This window comes from Centroberyx gerrardi, chromosome 4, assembly GCF_048128805.1.
Source record: "Centroberyx gerrardi isolate f3 chromosome 4, fCenGer3.hap1.cur.20231027, whole genome shotgun sequence".
In the NCBI taxonomy this organism is placed as follows: Eukaryota; Metazoa; Chordata; class Actinopteri; order Beryciformes; family Berycidae; genus Centroberyx; species Centroberyx gerrardi.
Genome location: NC_136000.1, coordinates 1438832 through 1459475, shown reverse-complemented (window position 1 = coordinate 1459475; position 20644 = coordinate 1438832). Strand labels below are relative to the sequence as shown.

The window sequence follows — 20644 nt, the reverse complement described above, 5'->3', positions numbered from 1 at the left end:
CATTTAGATCCATTTCTACACACTGAGCAACTTCTGATGTTGTGCCTCTGTATGGAAACACTGCAGCTCACAGTCAGAGACGCCCTCTAGAGGCCAACTGATGAAGCATCATCTCACTAAGTGTTACCTGACTGACTGACTGACTGACTGACTGACTGACTGACTGACTGTCTGTCTGTCTGACTGACTGACTGACTGTCTGACTGACTGACTGACTGACTGACTGACTGACTGACTGACTGACTGACTGACTGTCTGACTGACTGACTGACTGACTGACTGACTGACTGTCTGACTGACTGACTGACTGACTGACTGACTGACTGACTGACTGACTGACTGACTTTGCCTCGTGACGCCCTCGGCTGCCCCGTGGGAAAAACACTCTCAATCCATTTCTCCACGTTCATTTTCCAGCATCTCTCTGAGCCTTACCAAGAACAGGCTGTTTCTGTCTCCGTGTCTTTAAGGCTCATTAATATTAACGACCCTCTGTTCCGATTGGACAATGACGACCGCTCGACCGCTTTGAAAAAAACACTTTGTTAGTCTATTATTTCTTACAGAAATGATAATGAGCGAACCTTTGTGACGCCACAAAGTTACGGAAGTCCAAACGGCTCGTTTAGAGGCTCGCTTTTCTAATATGGATTGTGTGGATTTAGTTTTGATACTTTCACCATGTTTAGATACACATCCAACTGCTTTATCATCACAGAGGAGAGGGAGTCCTGCTGTACATGATGTGGACCTTTAAAAACCGTTGATTCATGAAGACTAGAAGCTTTTAAACAGGTTCGACACAATGACTCAACATGACTCACAGTACAAGCTCTGCCTGGTTCACTACTCTCTAACCCTCACAGCTAAAGCATCAGCCGGCTGTACCTGACACCCGGAGCACCAACACCTGCTGTCAGGAAGATTCTGACTGAAATACAGAATATAACACTCATGCTAAAACATTCCTGAATCAGCATCAGCTGGGACGAGCAGCAGTTCTGCTGTCCTGCTGCAGGCAGAAACCTTTCACCACAAATGATGATTTTATTTTCTCTTTTCAGGCTTTTTTTACCTGATTGATTATTCAAAGAAACCCGGAGGCTCCAAACATTCAGTATTTCACACAACAGGTCAGAGACACAAAACACATGTTTGTAAAATGAAGGGAACATAAAGTTATTCTTCTGCCAGGCAGTATCGCTCTTGACCAGCAGCTAAACAACATGGTTGCTAAGCAACAAACAAGTAGCGGTAGAGTGAATTTCAGTTAGCACATTAATATTTAAATTCACTTTTACGCAGTCAGATGTGTGCATTTATACATTATCATATACATTTAAATGAACTGTTATGCAGTCACATGTGTGCATGTGTATTATATCATTACAGTCAGGGGCGGAAATTACGGGGGGGACAGGGGGGTCCGGACCCCCCCTTCCTGGGACTAACAGAGAGTTGTCCCCCTCAATATATCATTGTAAACATAACTATATAATTTTAAATAATATAATAATATGCATTGAAAGCACTTGTGATAATTATAGACGCAAAACAATGCGTTTTTAAGTTTCGAAAGATTGAGTCCCCCCCTCATATGCCTCACAGTGGTTTGGTCCACTGCCTACCTGCCTCCCCGAACCCCCACACACACACATCAGCCCTCGGTACGAGTGTGTGTGGAGGATTTCTGGAAGTGTGTCAGTGGTGGCAGACCTCCAGTAAGTAGCTGAGGTTAACTTAAAACAAAGGATGTGTCAGACATTTTTCTTTACTTCTACCACTCAATAGAATAAAACACATTCACAGTTGTAATCAGACTACATTTTGTTCCGTTACCTCGCGGTTGAATCTCGTGCGTCAGCGTGTTGGTACGGAGCCGCGTCTCCTAATGCATGTGTGTGTATGGAGGCAGGAGGTCTGTCCACTATTAAAATCATCATAACTCACTGAATTTTCGACCGATTTTCAAGCGGTTTGGTTTGTTACAAATGCCAGACATGTATTTATGATACAGGATACTTGGTTAAATTAAAATGCGGGATTTCATACCAAAATACTTTATCTTTTGTAGATGGTAACAGTAATATTTCTATAATATAATATTTAAGATTAACTTACCCTATGTAATTAGGTTCTAAGTATATTATTTTTTTCTTACTGCATGTAAAATGGCTGCCACTATGTTATTTTGTTCATAATTTTGGAAATAAATGAAGACTTAATTAATAAAAAAGACATAATTACAACAAACATTATGTTAAATATAAGTAAGTTTCTGGCAAGCTTCATAGCGTTCTGGACTTTTACACATTGACAGCAAAACATTAGAGATCTGCTTTTTCGGGAAAACTAAATCTAATTAGGCATATATTAGCTTTAGTTCAGTTAATGGGTGTTGCATCTCACCTACTACTGTAAATAACCTGCATGCTGTGTGTGTGTGTGTGTGTGTGTGTGTGTGTGTGTGTGTGTGTGTGTGTGTGTGTGTCTATTTGTCAGCCAGCCAGGTCAGTTAAAATGGCAGAGAAAAGAAAAACAGACATCCGATCATTTTTCAGTGCACCGAAACGCCAAGTAGAAAGACCCCAGTAATATCAAAGGCAATTTGATAAAATCTTCATAAGAAAGGAATGAAGTGCTTATGGAAATGTTTCATAATGGACCTCTATATACATTTAATACAACAGTACTTTTGGCGGCACCTTTGGTGTCCCCTTCAGGAATTGCTCTTGAGAAATTTTTCTGTTTATTGTCCCCCCCAACAGTGAAATGAAATATCCGCCCTTGATTACAGTATATAAAGCCCGCTGCCACCGACACTCATCATCATCATTAATATTTAAATGACCTGTCATGCAGTTACAGGTGTTTGTTTTACGGCTTTGCATGTGACTCAGAGAGAAGAGCAGAACTAACCGCTTTATAAAAGAAGTGTTTCAGATTCCAAAAATCATCTGATGACATCCAGAGAGCAAACACCTTCCTGCATGTAACCAGCAGGGGGAGCTGTCCACCTGCAAACAGTACTGTGAACACTGTGTGTGTGTGTGTGTGTGTGTGTGTGTGTGTGTGTGTGTATGTCTCTCTCAGCAGGGTGTCTGTTGGATCTTGAAAAGTCTGAAAAAGTCTCAAAATAATCAAAATTTAAGGACTTAAAAAGTATTAAATAGAGGTCTTATTTGTTTAGCACCACTACTACTATACTAACTACTAGTACTACTACTGATACTACTACTACTAACTACTAGTACTACTACTGATACTACTACTTCTCTCTCTCTCTCTCTGCCACCTGTTGAGTGTTAGTTAAAGCAGAGGAGACGATGTGAGGAGCAACAAGAAGTCGTCTGACAGGAAACTGACGATGGGGTCTGAGCGGCCGCTCCGCTCCGGTCGCAGGTTTGACCCTCTGCTGCCGTCTGGAACCAGGATGATGTCACCAGTAAGTGGGTCATGAGGACCAATGGGAGAGCAGCCTGTCCGCCCAGCCGCTCTCACACTGTATTCACTGTTCTGCAGCAGAGGCAGTGAGCCGCTGCGGGCCGAGCCACAAAAGAAAAACTGAAATTTGCCAACTTTTGCCTTCTAACATGATGATGAAGAACTGGCTGAACTGGGCGGCTCCCAGTGTGAGCGTGGAACCAGTTTAAATGAGCATGAAGCAGGAAGTTCACCAACTTTCACTGGATAAATAAAGTAAACCCCCCCCCCCCCCCCCCCCCCCGACTCACCCGCTGTGCTTCATGTTGGGGGGTTTGTCCATGCGGACGGCCAGTTTGATCTTCAGCTCGGTGTCCTGGCTGCTCTTAGGAACGACCATCCGGTGAAGCTCCGCCTGCTTCGGCCCGTTGGTGGTGGGGTTCAGCACCACCTGGGGGGGGGGGGGAGGGGGGGACAGTCTGTTGACATATACATGCACCCTAGTAATGACTTGTAATCACCTAGCAACCACCTGGTAACACCGTATCGAGGACCTGTAATCACCTAGTAACTCCCCAGTAACTACTGGTAATTGCCTAGTTATGCCGTAGCAACTACTAGTAATTGCCTATCAACTGCCTAGTAACACTTTAACAACCACTTGTAATTGCCTAGCAACCAACTATTTTCGCCCTAGCAACCACTACTAATTGCATAGCAACCACCTAGTAACACCCTAGCAACCACTTTATTATCCCCTAGAAACCATCCAGTAACAGCTACTGCATCTTATCTGCTGCTGTACAGCAGCACACTTTCTAATCTGCTCCCAAAACTACAAGTCAGAAGCAGCAAAAGTTTCTCATTCTTTCATTTTGAAGAATTTTCCTCACCTTTCTATCCCTGTGAGACACACACACGCACACACACACACACACACACACACACACACACACACACACACACAGGCACGCACGCACGCACGCACGCACGCACGCACGCACGCACGCACGCACACACACACACACACACCAACAACCTCCTGCCTTGTGAGAGCCTAGCAATAGGAGCAGTGTTGATTTGTTTACAGTCAGTGTGTCCTTCATCTGTCTGCTTCCATCACACACACACACACACACACATACACACACACACACACACACGCACTGACCTGTCTGTCTTCCAGTCAATCATGCAAGATTCTGCTTACCCACAGTGGCTGGGAGGGATGTGTGTGTGTGTGTGTGTGTGTGTGTTGTGGTAAATAGATTGTATCCACAGCTCTCATGAGTCATGCTAATGAGATCCAACATCAAGGACGTCTGGAGAGTTTCAGCTGGCCGAACCTCCTGTCAGCTGCTGTCAGAACTACAGAGTGTGATGCCAGATCACTGTCTGCAGTTCACCAGTCAGTTCACAAATAAGCACTAGGGGCGCAACGATCGATCGGCCACCGATCATAATCAGCCGATAAATACTCTAAATATGTCATCATGATCACTATTTCAGCCGCCCCGTCAAAAAAACACAAAAAAACAACAAAAAACCAACAGCTGCTGCAGCGGGACGGCAGGGAGCGTCTGCTGTAAATAAAGTAAAAAGTCTGAGTCAATTTGCGTCAGTCAGCAAAACATTAGCAGTGTCGGCAAGTCGTCCATCTGACTGACAGCTCATCTCTGATAACAGACACAAGAGAGTCCAGCTGCTGGTCTGGAAGTTTCTACCAGATCATTACACTGAAGAACAGAGATCCAGCAGAAATCTATTTGAAAGATATATCGAAAATATAATTGAGGACCAACGTTCCCTCTAAGCTGACAGTAATAACACTCATAAGTTATCCCACTGACCAAATAATAATAATAATAATAATAATAACATCTTGTCAATCAGAAAGTTTCATTTCATGTCAGTTTCCTCAGATCTGGAGAGCTGCTGGTGATTGACAGCAGGTCAGGGTCTGGTGGACTGATGGACTGGTTTGTCTGCGGTGGGTTTGGTCAGGTCAGTCGTGATGTCACATCCTGGCTGCTCCATGACTTCTTACAGTCATGTCAAAGAAACCTTTCCAGTGTTAATTAGTGTTGATTTTTCAGAGACATTTACTGTGAGTTGATGAGTGTTGGCTGGACAGTTGTGTTAAATGAACTCTGACGGGTGCAGAAATATATAAACACGACACAGTGTTGACTTTTAACAGGCGAATCTGCTGTGTGTGAAAGAAAAGGTTAACAGTAGCGGAGGTGGGGTTGTGTGTGTGTGTGTGTGTGTGTGTGTGTGTGTGTGTGAGAAAGACTGATGTTGTTGCAGCTCCTTGTTTTATCAGAGTCTCATAATGGAGATACCATCGATGTCAGAGACAGAGGAGGAACGAGGGAGAGATAAGAAATGGAAAAGTGCGAGAGTGATGTAACCAGCAGTAAAGATATTGATGCAGCAGTGATTAATACAAGTGATTAATACAAGTGATTAATACAGCGGGCATCTGCAGTTTGATTCTGAGCAACACTACACAGGCCACGCAGCTGTCACCAGACGGCTGTGTCGAGTTTTAGGATTGAAATATCTCAGCTGTCAAAAATCCCTCTGTGACTATTTCAGATTTTCAAAAGCCTGAAAGAAACCAGCAGCTCTAATTACATTCATCCCCTTCAATTGGCGGCTTGCTGACTCTCTCAAAGCTTTTCCAGTGTTCGTTCTGACAGTGACTGATGGGTTCTGCTGTCAGGACCAGCAGGGGGTAAAAGGGATCAGAAGTGACTGATCTCACCTGCAGCTGGTCTCACTGCAGAGGGACGGCTGCAGTGATCGAGTTCGCCTTAATAAAGATCTGTCCGAGTCTTTTAGTCAGTTAGTTAGTTAGTTCAATAGTTATTTAGGTAGTTAATCAGTGAGACAGTTAGCTTGAGTCAATTAGTTAATTTACCTGTTAGTTTACAGAGAAAAAACAAAGAATAAAAAGTGATTAAACTGATAAAGAAAAAAGGTAGAAACCTGTGTAGGAGGATAAGCTTCTGCCAATATTGCTGCAATTCCTACTAGAGATTATATTACATATTATAATGCCACTTTAATACTTCCTAGTGTTTGTGAAAACCTGTTGGTGTAGTGGTGGTGGGCTGTAGTGTTTGTTTTAACCTCTTTGAATTACCAGATGGGTGGGGCTTACCAGATAGAAAACACAATGAGGAGCAGAAAGTCAGTTTAGTCTGACCGGTCATCTGACTCTCTGAACCGTCCTGATGCGGTTAACCCCGCCCATCTGAGACTCTAAGCGGTTAAAAATAAACGCTGATGTTGTTTGTAGGTGTGGTGTGAGTGATGTGGGGCGGGGCGGGGCGGTGCGGTGCGGGGCGGTGCGGTGCGGGGCGGGGTGGTGCGGTGCGGTGCGGTGCGGTGCGGTGCGGGGCGGTGCGGTGCGGGGCGGTGTGGTGCGGTGTGGTGCGGTGCGGTGCGGGGCGGGGCGGGGCGGGGCGGGGCGGTGCGGGGCGGTGCGGTGCGGTGCGGTGCGGTGCGGTGTGGTGCGGTGCGGGGCGGTGCGGTGCGGGGCGGTGCGGTGCGGTGTGGTGCGGTGTGGTGCGGTGCGGGGCGGGGCGGTGCGGGGCGGTGCGGTGCGGTGCGGTGCGGTGCGGTGTGGTGCGGTGCGGGGCGGTGCGGGGCGGGGCGGTGTGGGGCGGTGCGGTGCGGGGTGGGCCGGTGCGGTGCGGTGCGGTGCCTCACCCGGCCCAGCTCCTTGTCCTCCAGGGCCAGGACCCCCGTGCTTTCCGTGAACAGCTTCACTTTGACGGAGGGCAGGGGGTGCGTCGTGGTGAAGTCCCCCTGGGTGCCCCATCTGAAACACAAAGGTTCCCCTTTAATACAGACTGACAGGCTGCTAGGAATAGACAACAGCTGCTGTCGAACGACCAGGGGGGGTAGAGATGATCCGTTTCTCTCCTGATACCATTCAATATGTGATCTGAGGTTCAGGATTCAATACAACCAGGATACGCTGTGATCAATAAAAAAATAATTCTGTTTATTTCTGAGACACAAATCTTTCCAGCGATGCCATTGGCTGCTAGAATGTAAACAACAATTTAAAAATGTCATTACAAAGTGACAATAATATAATTTGGATGGAGAGCTTGTGAAACTGTGATGGTCAAGAGTCTCATTAGTGATTACTACAGCAGAATAACATGGAGCTGATATCACCATTCATGTTCCTGACAGCAGAATAACATGGAGCTGATATCACCATTCATGTTCCTGACAGCAGAATAACATGGAGCTGATATCACCATTCATGTTCCTGACAGCAGAATAACATGGAGCTGATATCACCATTCATGTTCCTGACACAACAGACGGATTGTCAGTTTTGTATTGAGAAATATTGAATTTAGATTTATCGTCCCATCTCTAGTAGATGGTTTTCCAGCTTTCATCACATTAGGAGATATTTGACATTTTTCCTTCATCTTAGTTGTTTTTCAAATTGTTGTTTACATTCTAGCAGCCAATGGCATCGCTAGAAAGATTTGTGTCTCAGAAATAAACAGAATTCTGCACAGTCAGACTTTGTTGTCACTGAACTTTTATTGATCACATCGTATCCTGGTTGTATTGATCCTGAAGCTCAGATCACATATTGAATCGTATCCTGAGAGAAACAGATCGTCTCCTCTCTACCATCTACAGAAACTTCAATGCAGGATAAAAAAACCACATATTTGCATATAGCAGCCAATACACAAGACAGTAATACAAGTATCACATTCTTAATGATGATTACTGATGATTGACGATTACCGCGACCTGAGCGTCTATAATGTTAACTCTAACACGAGGTCAGTTTAGCTCACTTTGCAGCGTTTCCTCTAATGGCGGCACATAAACTGTGCTTTGGGTCTCAGGGACACGGAGCTGTAAACAGTCGCATCGCTGATGACTGTTATCAAGAAGCACTTATTCTTCATCTCCAGCCGGTGGTAATGGAGCCCGGCGGCTCTGCGGCTCAGACTGACAGATTACACGGCCATTTTGAAAGCGCTGCTTGCGTGATTATTTGTGTTTATGTCAAAACGTGTGATTCTGTGTGTGTGTGAGTGTGTGTGTGTGTGTGTGTGTGTGTGTGGCGGCCCGCAGATGACAAGTGACCCCTTCACTTGTGGAGGGCACAAAGCAAAGCCGAGCTCCGTATTCAGTTTTCCCAGTTTCCAAGGCAACATTGTGCAGAAAGGTGGATTCAGTTCACACACACACACAACAGACAGACACAGCTTTTTATTTTTAATGCAATCACACACACAGCAGATCGACAGAGGAGCAGAAACACAAACACACCGCGGCGCTCCGGCCTCTGCTGCCTTCACTCACCTCCATTTAGCGTGTGTGGTGAAACGATGACTGGCTTTCATCACAGTTTTATCTTGGACTAAACTAAACTCGGACTGAAGCCGGACCGGTCGGCCTGGTGGAAACAGCCGGTAAGGTTTCGGTGTGAGCCGGGCAGAAGGAACGCTTCACGGTAAAGAACCGAGCAGCCAAACCCTGAAGGTGAATCCTGAAGCAGGTCCTGAAGTCCAGCAGCAGGTCCTCTAACGTCCAGAAAGACTCCAAACCTCCAACTCCATCAAGTCAACGCACCACAACCAACTTCTTCAATACAGTTTTGGTCTCAGTAGATAATTTCACTTCTTCTAATGTTGTCCTAAAACAGGTTGTTTTCCTAGTGATTGACAGGTCGCCGATTATGGACCGGAGCTGCGGCTCTGCGGACGACCCAAACTCCGCCCCCTCCACCTTGGCTCCGCCCCTCTGCCTCTCTTTGGCTGCTCCAGCTCCAAAAAATGTCAACATGGCGGCGACCGTAAACACAATCTGCAGCAGCTTCAAAACCTTCAGAAGACGATGGAGGAAGAAACTCGCTGCTGCATCTGGTTTACTGTCTGTGAGAAGAACCACATGGATCCTCTCTGCAGTCAGACTCAGACTGCACAGGAACTGATGCAGAGTCTTATATCTGGATAAGAACTTTTTGCACTGATGAGTGAATTTTTCTGCACTATTGATTCTCTGTCTGGTGTTATCAACTGATATTTGTGTGTATGGTATATGATGTGGTGATGTGTTGTGTGTTTTAATTCTAAAATCTGTCTGAAAACAAATTTCCCTCGCGGGGCAGTAACGACTGAAACTGAATTACATCTTGTATGTGTTACTTTCTTCAAGAAGGCAAAATATCTGTGTAGAACCTGCAGTTTGTGTCTGTGATGGAAACACTTTTCATTTATTAAGCACTTGTGATTCTGCTTTACAAAAACATTGGCGGAGCAATTTATTTTTTCAGCTTAAGGTAATATGTCCTTACACCAAAGTGCACTAAAGTAAGGACAGCCTATCCATGGATATTCAGAGCCTTTAGTGAACAGAAGCCTTCATACTGTAATTAATCTAACATATTGTCTGGAAGGTTTAGGCAACTTGTTTGAAAGCTACTTTAAAACAGATAAAACAGATAAAACAGCCTGCAGGCTGAGGCTTAAAGGTGAACTTCTCCTCCAGGCAGCTGGACCTCAGTGAGACAGAAGTGCAGCACATGCTTGACATTACCAAATAATTAATGGTGTTACTAATCAAAAGGTCTTTGGCAATTAAAGTGCTGATGTGCTACAGATGCAGGAGTCATCAGAGCGAATGAGTGACCATGTAATCACAGCTAATCAAGTCGTCCGTGTAATTACAGTTAACCAAGATGTCATTAACAGTATGGGTGTCTTACTGGGGGGGGGGGCAGCTCATTATAGAGAAGGTTACAGTGAAGCAGGTACAGCGGCTCCCTGTTCAACACCGGGCTCATCAGGTGATGTTACAGCCGCCTCCTCCTCCTCTAATTGGGACTATTTGGTGACGCGGCGGGCGGAGCGCTCTCAGCCTGAGCCTTCAGAAACCCTGCACCAGCCCGAGCGTGTGAAAGGGCAGCCTCATTACCGCGCGCCCCCCCGCTGCCCCGCCGCCCCCCCGCCGCCCGCCGGCCGGTCGACGGCCTGAGAGAGAGCGCTCAGCGCGACACGAGGCCGCGAGTCCATCAGCTCATCGTTAGAGAAGAGGCATTGTAATTTTCCAGGGGACACGACGTCAATGAATAATGCCACACAACAAAACCTGCAACACAGACGATCTGCAGGGAGACATGATGGATGCCGGGTGAAGAAGGCAGAATATATTAATCCATCCTGAATGTGGGAGACGAAACCCTAACAAGAGGAACATCAGCGAGACGGAGGTAAACGCTGCTGAGGTCAGAGAGCCGTGAATCTGATGACTTCACCCAGCTGAGGGGATTTCTCCTCGGCTCATGCTGCAAGACGAGTTCCTCCAGCGGCACCGAACGTCACGGCAGAACTGACAGGGTTACTGCAAAAAATATCCACCTTAAATAGTCATTTAATCTTGTTTTCAATTTTAAAAATGTCCCAGTAGGATGAGAAAATGCCTTTTTGAGTTCGTCATGATGCTTTCTTTGCAGCTCTCTCCTGAGAAACAGATTCTTATTTTCAACAGGACTATCTGGTTAGAAAAAGCAGCGGCTCTCAACCTTTTTGGCTTGTGACCCCTTAAAATTTTCCTTTTTCATTTATTTTCACTTCATTCTGAGGCTGAAAACTACTCTGTATTTCACAGTAGGAATATGTTTCTTTCCTATCCCATAAATCATCTTGCGATCACCTGAGGGGTCCCGACCCCCAGGTTGAGAACCACTGAAATAAAGGACTAACCCCAACCCAAAAACCTAACCCTACTTGGAGTATTTGGTTAGATAGAGGTTAAATAAAAAAAATAAAAAGTTGTTTTAAGAATTTTTTTTCAAAATAATGTCATTCGAGTCCAAAAAATTGTTGACACAAGTTGAGCAACGTTGGAAGCAACTGAAATCCTCTGAGCCCAGCGACACATTAATTCACTTAAAGGGTCTCTGTGTAGTTTCTGGTCCGATGCTGGCCTCTATCGCTCAGCGTTGTCATGACAACAACACTCTGCCCTCTGTAGAGAGAGACCAGCATCAGCATGGTGGGCAGGTCGGACAGTTTCACATCAACAACAATCAACCTTCTGTCAGGTTTTACCCAGTTAGAGCATTTTTTTTAATATTCGATGGACGTTTGCTGTGATCAGGATCCTGACGTCACGACTCTGCTGGAACAGATCGAAGGTCAGGAGTCGCTCCACTGCCCCGGAGCATAAATGAGCCGGTCCAGAGAATTATATACATGCCGAATTTACCAGAACACCCTACAGATTAGTAAGAAACTCTCAAATTATATTTCCAGATGTGTGCTTTTTGCCGATAAGTAAGGCAAAAACAAATTGTCAGATTTTTGAAGGGACCTTGGTGTGGCAGGAGCCTTCAGCCTCGGCTGCTCCTGTGTTTCTGACTGCAGAAATCTGTTCACTCTGTTTCGCTCTCTAACATTCAGGAACCTGCTGATATTTACTGGTCAGATTATGCTTCAGTAAAGCAGAAATATTACACATAGACCCTTTAAATTGGAAAAATAAGAAACAACTTGTTTGCAGAATTTTCAGATCACAAATTATTGTCATTTGAGTCCGCAAAATTGAGTTGAGCAACGCTGGAAGCAAGTGAAATCCTCTGACTCCAGTGGCAGATTCATTCACTTGAGAAATAGGATTTTAAGACTGAATATAATAAGTGACTTGTTAAATCGACAGCAGCTGTGAGCCTCAAACCCCCAGCAGGTTCCAGCTGAAAACAAACTCCTCCAGCAAGCGTTTTGTAAACCATCTAATCTCCTCCCATCTCTCCTGCAGCCTGAAGTCAGTCCAGCAGAAAGAAGGCCGGGCTTTCCTCTAGAAACCGGTGTGTTCCTGCAGCACAAGAGCCGACTGACGAGGAGAGGCTGACAAGCGAGAAGTTCACCCCCCCCCCCCACCCCCCCTCCCCTCCCCTCCCCTCCCCTCCCCTCCCCTCCCCAGCTCCCGTCCCTATTACATAACAGGACCGATATCCTCGCTTTAATAGCCTTGAATAAGAATGCGAGCCGTGGCTCCAGGCAGCAGGATGTGGTGTTTGTGGAAGCTTCAGACAGAGAGTCAACTTCCCTCGTTACATAAAAATGTGGCATTTAGTCTTCGTCTTCGGTCTGAATCCGCCGAGCGCGACGGCATTGTTTGCATTTCAAAGCTCCGGGTCTCCTGTGTTTCAGTATCAGGTTCGGTGTTAAGGACGCTGTTCACCGGGGTCCGCGGATTTATTTCATCTTCAAAAGCTCGAGGGATAATCCGGTTCGGAGTGGAGAGTCAAAGCTGTAAACTTGCTGTAAACACAAAGCTTCCTCAGTAAATTAGCAGCGAACACTGTGGGACTGATCTGAGATCAGCGGCCCGGCGCTCCGGGTGACACAAACCTTCACTGAACCACTCAAGCTACCAAACTGACAATGACAGTTCTGCTTTCGGGCGTACCGGTGCTTTAACACGTCGTCATGGAAACTCTGATCTGCAGCAGGGCGAGCCGGCGGACAGAGAGACCGTCCTGTAACTGACAAGTCACAGGTTCAATCTCCTCGACAGCCACCGACAGACAACAGACACCGACCGCCTGTCTGTTGTCACCTGTCTGAACCAGCAACCTTTTATTTATCTGACCATCTAATCCAGGGCTGTCAAATTATTTGTGTATAACTGGAAATCACAATTTTACTTTCCACAATAAATAATTGTAGAATATTGGCATTTCAGCATCATGGAGACATTTAATTTAATTTAAAATCCCTCTAAACAAAACTTTTGCAGCCTCAAAACTCTGTTTAGCTCAGTTAACGCTCAGTCCTTGGACGCTCAGACTGAACATTTCAGAATGAAAAAAAAATCTCTGCAATCCAGTAAATCACAAGGTAAACAAAGTAACTGGCGGGACTACAGTGTTTTAACACAACATGCTGCACTGCAGGGACGGGAAACCATGAGCCATCAAGTTCTAAGCCAAAACTTAGATAATAAGTATAATAAACAAAACATTGAGCGTGTTTCCATGCACACTAATAACCCAGTAACTGAGAATAATCAGGTTATGCTGATAATTCGATTGATGTGTTTCCATGCTCTAGTAATGTGATAACAGGGAAAACCTGGTTTACAAGATTCAGTCACAGCTGATTTCTCTCTTTAAGGAAGTGATTTTCATCTAGTCAGGTTTCCGTCTCATTAAAAGTTCAGTCCATCAGTCCAAGAGTTCCTGGTCTCCATGCTGTGAGATGTTTCTGCTTCCTGGACGTTGTTCTCTGTCTCATGCTCAGATGTAAAAGCTAAAGGAATCAGACTGAGGGTAAACAATTCAAAACATCGGGCAAAAACCTGCCGTGTTCATCAGGTTTCTCAGAATGCGATAACGGCCTTAGCGGGACTATGATGGTTTATTAGTGTGCGTGGAAACAGAGAGACAAACTGAAGTAAGTGAACTCACTGCGGTCTGGAGGCCTCGGCCTGGTCCGTCTGCAGCTTCTCCCCCCCCTCCACCTCCATGGTGCAGTACACGATCCGGTTGGGAGCCACCGACTTCAGACCCTGAACCTCCACAATCACTATCTGAAACAGCAGAGGAGATACGGCCGTGCTCTCCGCTTTATCTGTACATCCAAACAACTATGGAGTCAGTCAGTCACGGCGGCGGCAGACTTCCCACCTGCAGATGCATGATGGGAGATGAAGCCGGCTGGAGCCGCTTATCAGGACAGGAGCCAGGCTCCAATAAATACATTTCAATTCCATGTTACCACAGACCCGTTCTGTAGCTGTGGCTGCAGCTGGTGTGTGGAAAAGGTAAATACTTGTCAACAAAAAAAAAGACAATTTTGTTTGCATTTTGCAGACTTACATAAACAGGGATATTTCACACCTAATATTTAGGTCTTTTTTGTTCTTTTTTTCCAGGTTTTTTTTTAAAATATATTTTATTTTATTTCTTCTAAATTACATCAAATTTCTAGGCTATTAATAATAATATTAATAATAATAATTAACAATTAATCATTATTAATAATAAATAATAATAGCCTTGAAATTTGATCTTACTATTCAAGCATTGGAGGAAACTCTGGCCATTTGGTGTTTTGCTCATTCCTGCTATTTCCAGGTATTCAGTATTCAATATCGTGGAAAATATTGCAATATTCACAAAAATTGAGATATTCACGAAATATTGCAATATTCAATATTATCGAATATTGGCCTAGATCAGCCTAGATCACACTGTGGCCATCATCATCATCATCGTCATCATCGTCATGTTCGGTTCAGTGAGCTTCAGAGAGAATCACTCTCACTGACGTTTTTAAACTTTGTGGGAATTAATTTGCTCTTTGTGTTTCAGGTTCCGTCGTCATAAGAAAGTTTTGCACACTTCAAACAGAAAAAAATCTGTCTTCATAATTCCAGTTTGAGTACTTATGAGAAATTTTTGAAAGCTTGTAACTTAATGTTTGTTTAGTCTGATTAATGGTCACACAATGAAATCACAAAACCTTTACATGTAAAGCTTCAGGACTTTCTTCATAAAGTTTCATGAGTTCATTTTCAGAGTTATGAATCACCAGGTCTCTCTTGAGAACGAGACCCCGTGTCTCAGTGAGATCACCTGTCTAAAGGTTTAATAATAATAATAATGAATCCTGGGATTTCTGCCAGCTTCCATGGGGGATCAGTTTTTAATTTCAGGTTTTGTAAACTAGTGGTTCCTGGAGGCGGGACCGTTTGCTCTCGGCCAATCATCCGCCCTCTGTCGAAATCCAAACCAATCATAGGCCGTCTTTCACACTGAAACTGTTGTCATCATTAATAAATCAGCATGTATCAAAAATCCTTTATGTATAATTCAAAGACTCAAAACTAGCTTCAAGCTTTCAAATTGTGCCGCTGATATCACTCCATAATATTTGTGATATATTCTGAGTTACACACTACAGTCCAGAGTCTGCACCTGACTGAATGTTCTGTTTCATTCTCTTAAAGCATTCTGATCTAAAGGCTTCTGCTTAAATGCTTGAAATGAGTTTCTTAGACAAATATAAATAGTGAAGTTGATCCTATGTATGAATTTCTTTCCAAAGCCTTTGCCTTTCCATCAAGGCAAAGAATCTAAAATATAAGATAGTTTTGATTTGTTTAACACTTTCTTGGTCGCTGCATAATTCCATTTGTGTTATTTCATAGTTTTGATGTATTTACTATTATTCTAAAATGTGGAAAATAGTAAAAATAAAGAAAAATGTGGTGCGTCCAAACTTTTGACTGGTAGTGTATCCCCCCCGCCCCCACACACACACACACACACACCTCCAGAGTGAAGGACAGCACCACGTCGGACTTGGACAGGATGTCTCCCTCGTCTCCCATGTCCAGGAAGGAGTTGTTCATGGACGAGCGCTTCAGCTTCTGTTTGAAGTCCGGTCCTCCTTTAGAGACCGGCAGGCTCTCCAGGTTCGCCATCAGCAGGTTCACCGAAGACCGGAGCTCCTCCACGAACAGGACCTCCATGTCCGCCGAGACAAACTTAGGGTATCTCCTCTCCTACAGCAGAGACAGGAGAGAGACGGGAGAGAGACGGGAGAGAGAGAGAAGAGGAGAGAGAGAGAGAGACAGAGAGAGAGTGAGAGAGAAGAGAGAGAGAGAGAGAGAGAGAGACAGGAGAGAGTTGGGAGAGAGACAGGAGAGAGACGGGAGAGAGACGGGAGAGAGAGAGAAGAGGAGAGGGAGAGAGAGAGAAACATGAGAGAGAGAGAGAGAGAGGGAGAGAGAGAGAGAGATAGGAGAGAGACGGGAGAGAGAAAGGAGAGGAGAGAGAGACAGGAGAGAGACGGGAGAGAGGGGGGAGAGAGAGAGAAGAGGAGAGAGAGAGAGAGACAGAGAGAGAGTGAGAGAGAAGAGAGAGAGAGAGAGAGAGAGAGACAGGAGAGAGTTGGGAGAGAGACAGGAGAGAGACGGGAGAGAGACGGGAGAGAGAGAGAAGAGGAGAGGGAGAGAGAGAGAAACATGAGAGAGAGAGAGAGAGAGGGAGAGAGAGAGAGAGATAGGAGAGAGACGGGAGAGAGAAAGGAGAGGAGAGAGAGACAGGAGAGAGACGGGAGAGAGGGGGGAGAGAGAAGGGAGAGGAGAGAGAGACAGGAGAGAGGGGGGAGAGAGACAGGAGAGAGACAGGAGAGAGATGGGAGAGGGAGAGAGACAGGAGAGAGATGGGAGAGAGAAGGGAGAGGAGAGAGAGACAGGAGAGAGGGGGGAGAGAGACAGGAGAGAGACAGGAGAGAGATGGGAGAGGGAGAGAGACAGGAGAGAGACGGGAGAGGGAGAGAGACAGGAGAGAGACGGGAGAGAGGGGGGAGAGAGACAGGAGAGAGACAGGAGAGAGACGGGAGAGGGAGAGAGACAGGAGAGAGACGGGAGAGAGGGGGGAGAGAGACAGGAGAGAGACGGGAGAGAGAAGGGAGAGGGAGAGAGATAGGAGAGAGACAGGAGAGAGACGGGAGAGAGGGGGGAGAGAGACAGGAGAGAGAGAGAGATGGGAGAGAGAGAGAGGAGAGAGAGAGAGAGATAGGAGAGAGACGGGAGAGAGAAAGGAGAGGAGAGAGAGACAGGAGAGAGATGGGAGAGAGACAGAAGAGGAGAGAGAGAGAGAGTCAGCCAGAATTTTTTTTTTTAAATGCTGTTTTTCTGAATTAACAAGATAATTATCTTAAAAAAAAAAAAAAATCTGCTCTGTTTTTCTGAGATAATTATCTCGTTAATTCAGAAAAACAGGGGAAATTTTTTTTTCTCAAGTGAATGCATTATGCTTCCGTATGGAGCTGATATCACCATTCATTTTTCGTATTTGTCACATTTTTGTATTGCGATATATTGAATTTCGATACATCGTCCCATCACTAGAAATGAACTAATTTGAGTACATTTCCGGCATTAGTGTGTGTGTTTCTAAATCGGAACTGTTTGGGAACGCACCGCGATGCGAAAATACACTTTGGACAGTTTTTTCTGCAACACTGCAAGGAATCCTAATAGTGTCCAGAAAAACTTAAATTTGGGGGAAAAAAACAAAACAAAAACAAAGCGTCTGACCTCCGTACACACCGGACCTTCAACACTGAACAGAAGACAGTTGTTTCTCACCCTGGCCAGCCTGTCCGCCAGCTGCAGCCGGCCGTCCAGCTCCCTGCGGATCTGAGCCGCCTGCTCATCCACGTTGTCCAGCTGAGAGAGAGAGAAAAGAGAAGAAAGATGCATCAATCTGCCAATCAGGGCACAGGACCGAGAGCTGAAGAGTCAATAAACCAATCAAAAGGTGAAAATGAGTGAGACAGAGAGAGAGAGTGAGAGAGAGAGAGAGAGAGTGAGAGAAACTAATCCAAGATAAAGGACTTTAAGTGAACCCAGTTCTGTATCGATAACCCAATCAACAGCTAAAGGGATAAAGGACGATGTTAATTAGCCAATCAGGAGCAAGAGTCTGGGATGAGAGCTTCAATCGCTCAATCAGGATCTGAGGATGAAGACAGAAGCATCACTCAACCAATTACAGAACAGAGTTTCAATTACTTTCATTACACAACCTGCATACTTAATGAGATATACAGTAGGCAGACTGTAAAATAAAGGTGATTTTTATAACCACAGTTTACATGCTTAACGGTATAGAGTTTGTTTGTGTGTATGAGTGTGTGTGTGTGTGTGTGTGTGTGTGTGTGTGTGTGTTTCTGTGTTTCTGTGTTTTCACGCTTGGAATCAGTTCCAGTTTGTTTCAGTTTGTTTCCGCTCAGCCGGTGGATTTTCATTACAAAAATAACTGAAGTAACTTTCTGAACTGATGGGAGTGAGAGCGAAGCCTCGTAAAACATCCATCCACGTGCGATCTGCTGCAGCTTCACCTTCACCTTCACCTTCACCTTCGCCTTCGCCTTCACCTTCACCTTCGCCTTCGCCTTCGCCTTCGCCTTCGCCTTCGCCTTCACCTTCACCTTCACCTTCACCTTCGCCTTCGCCTTCGCCTTCACCTTCACCTTCACCTTCGCCTTCGCCGCGCTGCGCTGCGGAGCGAGCGCCGGACGAGGCTGCGCTCCTCCGGCTGAGCAGAGTAAAACTGGCAGCGTTTGTTAAACTCCACGTCAGCGTGACTCAAAGAGATGAAAGCGGGACGGAAATTGAAGGAGGTTTGCTTACTTGGCAGAAAGAGCCTCATTTCACAAATCTGTGATGGAGCGGACGAGTCTAAACGCCAAGAGATAGCAGCAGTGATGGAAACCCCCAAAGCCAGAGAGACAAGTGGAACCTCTGGAGCCGATAACAGAATGAAGACACGGGGAAAGATAAGCGTCCGTCTCAAAATGGATCCTACAGTTAAAAATCAGCCGCTCCATTTACATGGACCAACATTTCCTTTAGTCACACTGGAGACTCGTCTTCAGTCTTGTAGAGGAAAAGAAATACGCAGAGAAGATTCTAGACTAAAGATCAAACAGGAATCTAACTTCATCCTTTATCTAGATAATGTTGTTTCTGTGCACGTTTTCTCTCACAACTCTTAACTAACACACTGGTCTCAGTACTGTTTTAACATCTTCTTCACACCTGACTCCAGATCTGCTGTAGCTGGATTATATTTACACCTGCCATTAAAATGCATCTGTGGCATTGATTTCTCTTTCCCTCACCAGATTGTCATGCAAATCACTTCCTCTCCACATATTTCTGTCCTTTAAAACTGACAGTGAACGCCTCGTCTCCTCCAGTGTCCTCATGATCCTGATGTTTGGTAGGACGTTCCTGTCTGATCTGCTGCTGCCCGTTTGATCTGCTTGTGCTTCCTGGTTGGATCCACATGCAAAAGTTTATTTCCATTATCATAGCTTCTATATGTGGATTGGAGACTCGTTGCATTCACACTTCGTAGTTTCTGAGGCCAAAAGCGTCTCTGACACCTCCGGAGCTGGTTTGGTGGATCAGATTACAGTCCGTCTTCAAGGCGTCTTGGGTGCGTTTACACCTGGGTTTTTATGTGATCAGATTACAATCCGATCACCCAAGAGGCAGGTTAACAGCTCTGCTCCGCTGCAGCCATTGGCCGTCAGTGATCGATAGAGTGATTCCTTTCAAAGAGCTGAAAGATGCTCCACTGCTCGCGTTGCGTTAGACGGCTGCGTCCAAGCTAAAAGATCACAGAGATTCAATTCTCGAAGGCTGACGCACACGTTCTCCCTCACGGAAATAAAGACAAATGAAGTTGATATTGGTTGTTTTCTGGTGTATGTTCTTCCTGCCGTCAAAAGTCAAAACGCTGATGGAAACACGACGCAGCGCTGGTAGTGGAGTTAAAACGTAACGCAGGTGGAGAGGGAATCTCTGAAGAGGCTTTATCCGAAACACCTTACAGTAACAGTTTTAACCCGGGTGACCGCGGTGGGAATTGAACCCCTGACCTCTCAGTGTCAGTGCCTTGCTCTACTCAGTCAGCTGCTCAGGGAACTGAACTGCGGACCTTGGCAGCTCGCAGCATGTTTACACTGTGAGCTGCACAGGATCCATGTTTGGCTTGGCAGCGTGAAACTGACTATTGTACCTGGATTTCATACAAATGCATCTCCACAAAGAATCACTCCAACGCTGTTAAATCCCTGAGCCCTGGAACCGCTATTCAGCCAGTTCCCACACTACAAGGTCGGTCTCATATTGTCCAGGTTTGTGACTCACACATTAACATGTACTGTTCCCAAGGCTGAGGAACTTCTGTCCGTACTGTACTGACGAACAGACGCTCAGGAGGGCCGAGGGAAAAAGCTGCATATCCAAATATAAAAGCAGTGTGGCAGAGTTTCACTTTTCACTTGAATTTATTGGCACACTCAATAATGCTGACACTATTCAGCCTATACAGCCTTCATGAGAGCGTAAACAAACATATAACAAGGTCAGGCTGTTGTTTGCCCAAATGTTTTGTGTTCTGCAATGATGTTTAGTTTGTCCCACGTATGTAAGAACTCATGGACATGTCAACATGTAAACAACATGAGTGGATTTACAGTTAATATACTGGTGGGCTGGAGCGGTTCAGAACTTCAGGTTCAGAACTGATCCGGTCTGTCGCCTCCTGAACTCTACAGACCGTCTGTCAGATCTAAGGGAGTGTGCAATATGACAGGTATAGTGGCTGTTTAATACAGTTTTTATACCC

The 20644-nt window shown here is 45.4% G+C and overlaps 1 protein-coding gene across 1 annotated transcript in view; it reads right to left on the bottom strand.

The window, feature by feature from the left end:
* cadps2 (Ca++-dependent secretion activator 2) overlaps window positions 1-20644 on the bottom strand; it is a 131299-nt gene that overhangs the window by 93375 nt on the left and 17280 nt on the right. Inside the window, exons 2-6 of the mRNA XM_078282866.1 lie at window positions 17590-17670; window positions 15763-15996; window positions 13895-14016; window positions 7144-7255; window positions 3735-3874 (exon numbers count right to left, since the gene is read on the bottom strand). Of these exons, the coding sequence (XP_078138992.1) occupies window positions 3735-3874; window positions 7144-7255; window positions 13895-14016; window positions 15763-15996; window positions 17590-17670 (689 nt within the window). The remainder of the gene's footprint in view (window positions 1-3734; window positions 3875-7143; window positions 7256-13894; window positions 14017-15762; window positions 15997-17589; window positions 17671-20644) is intronic.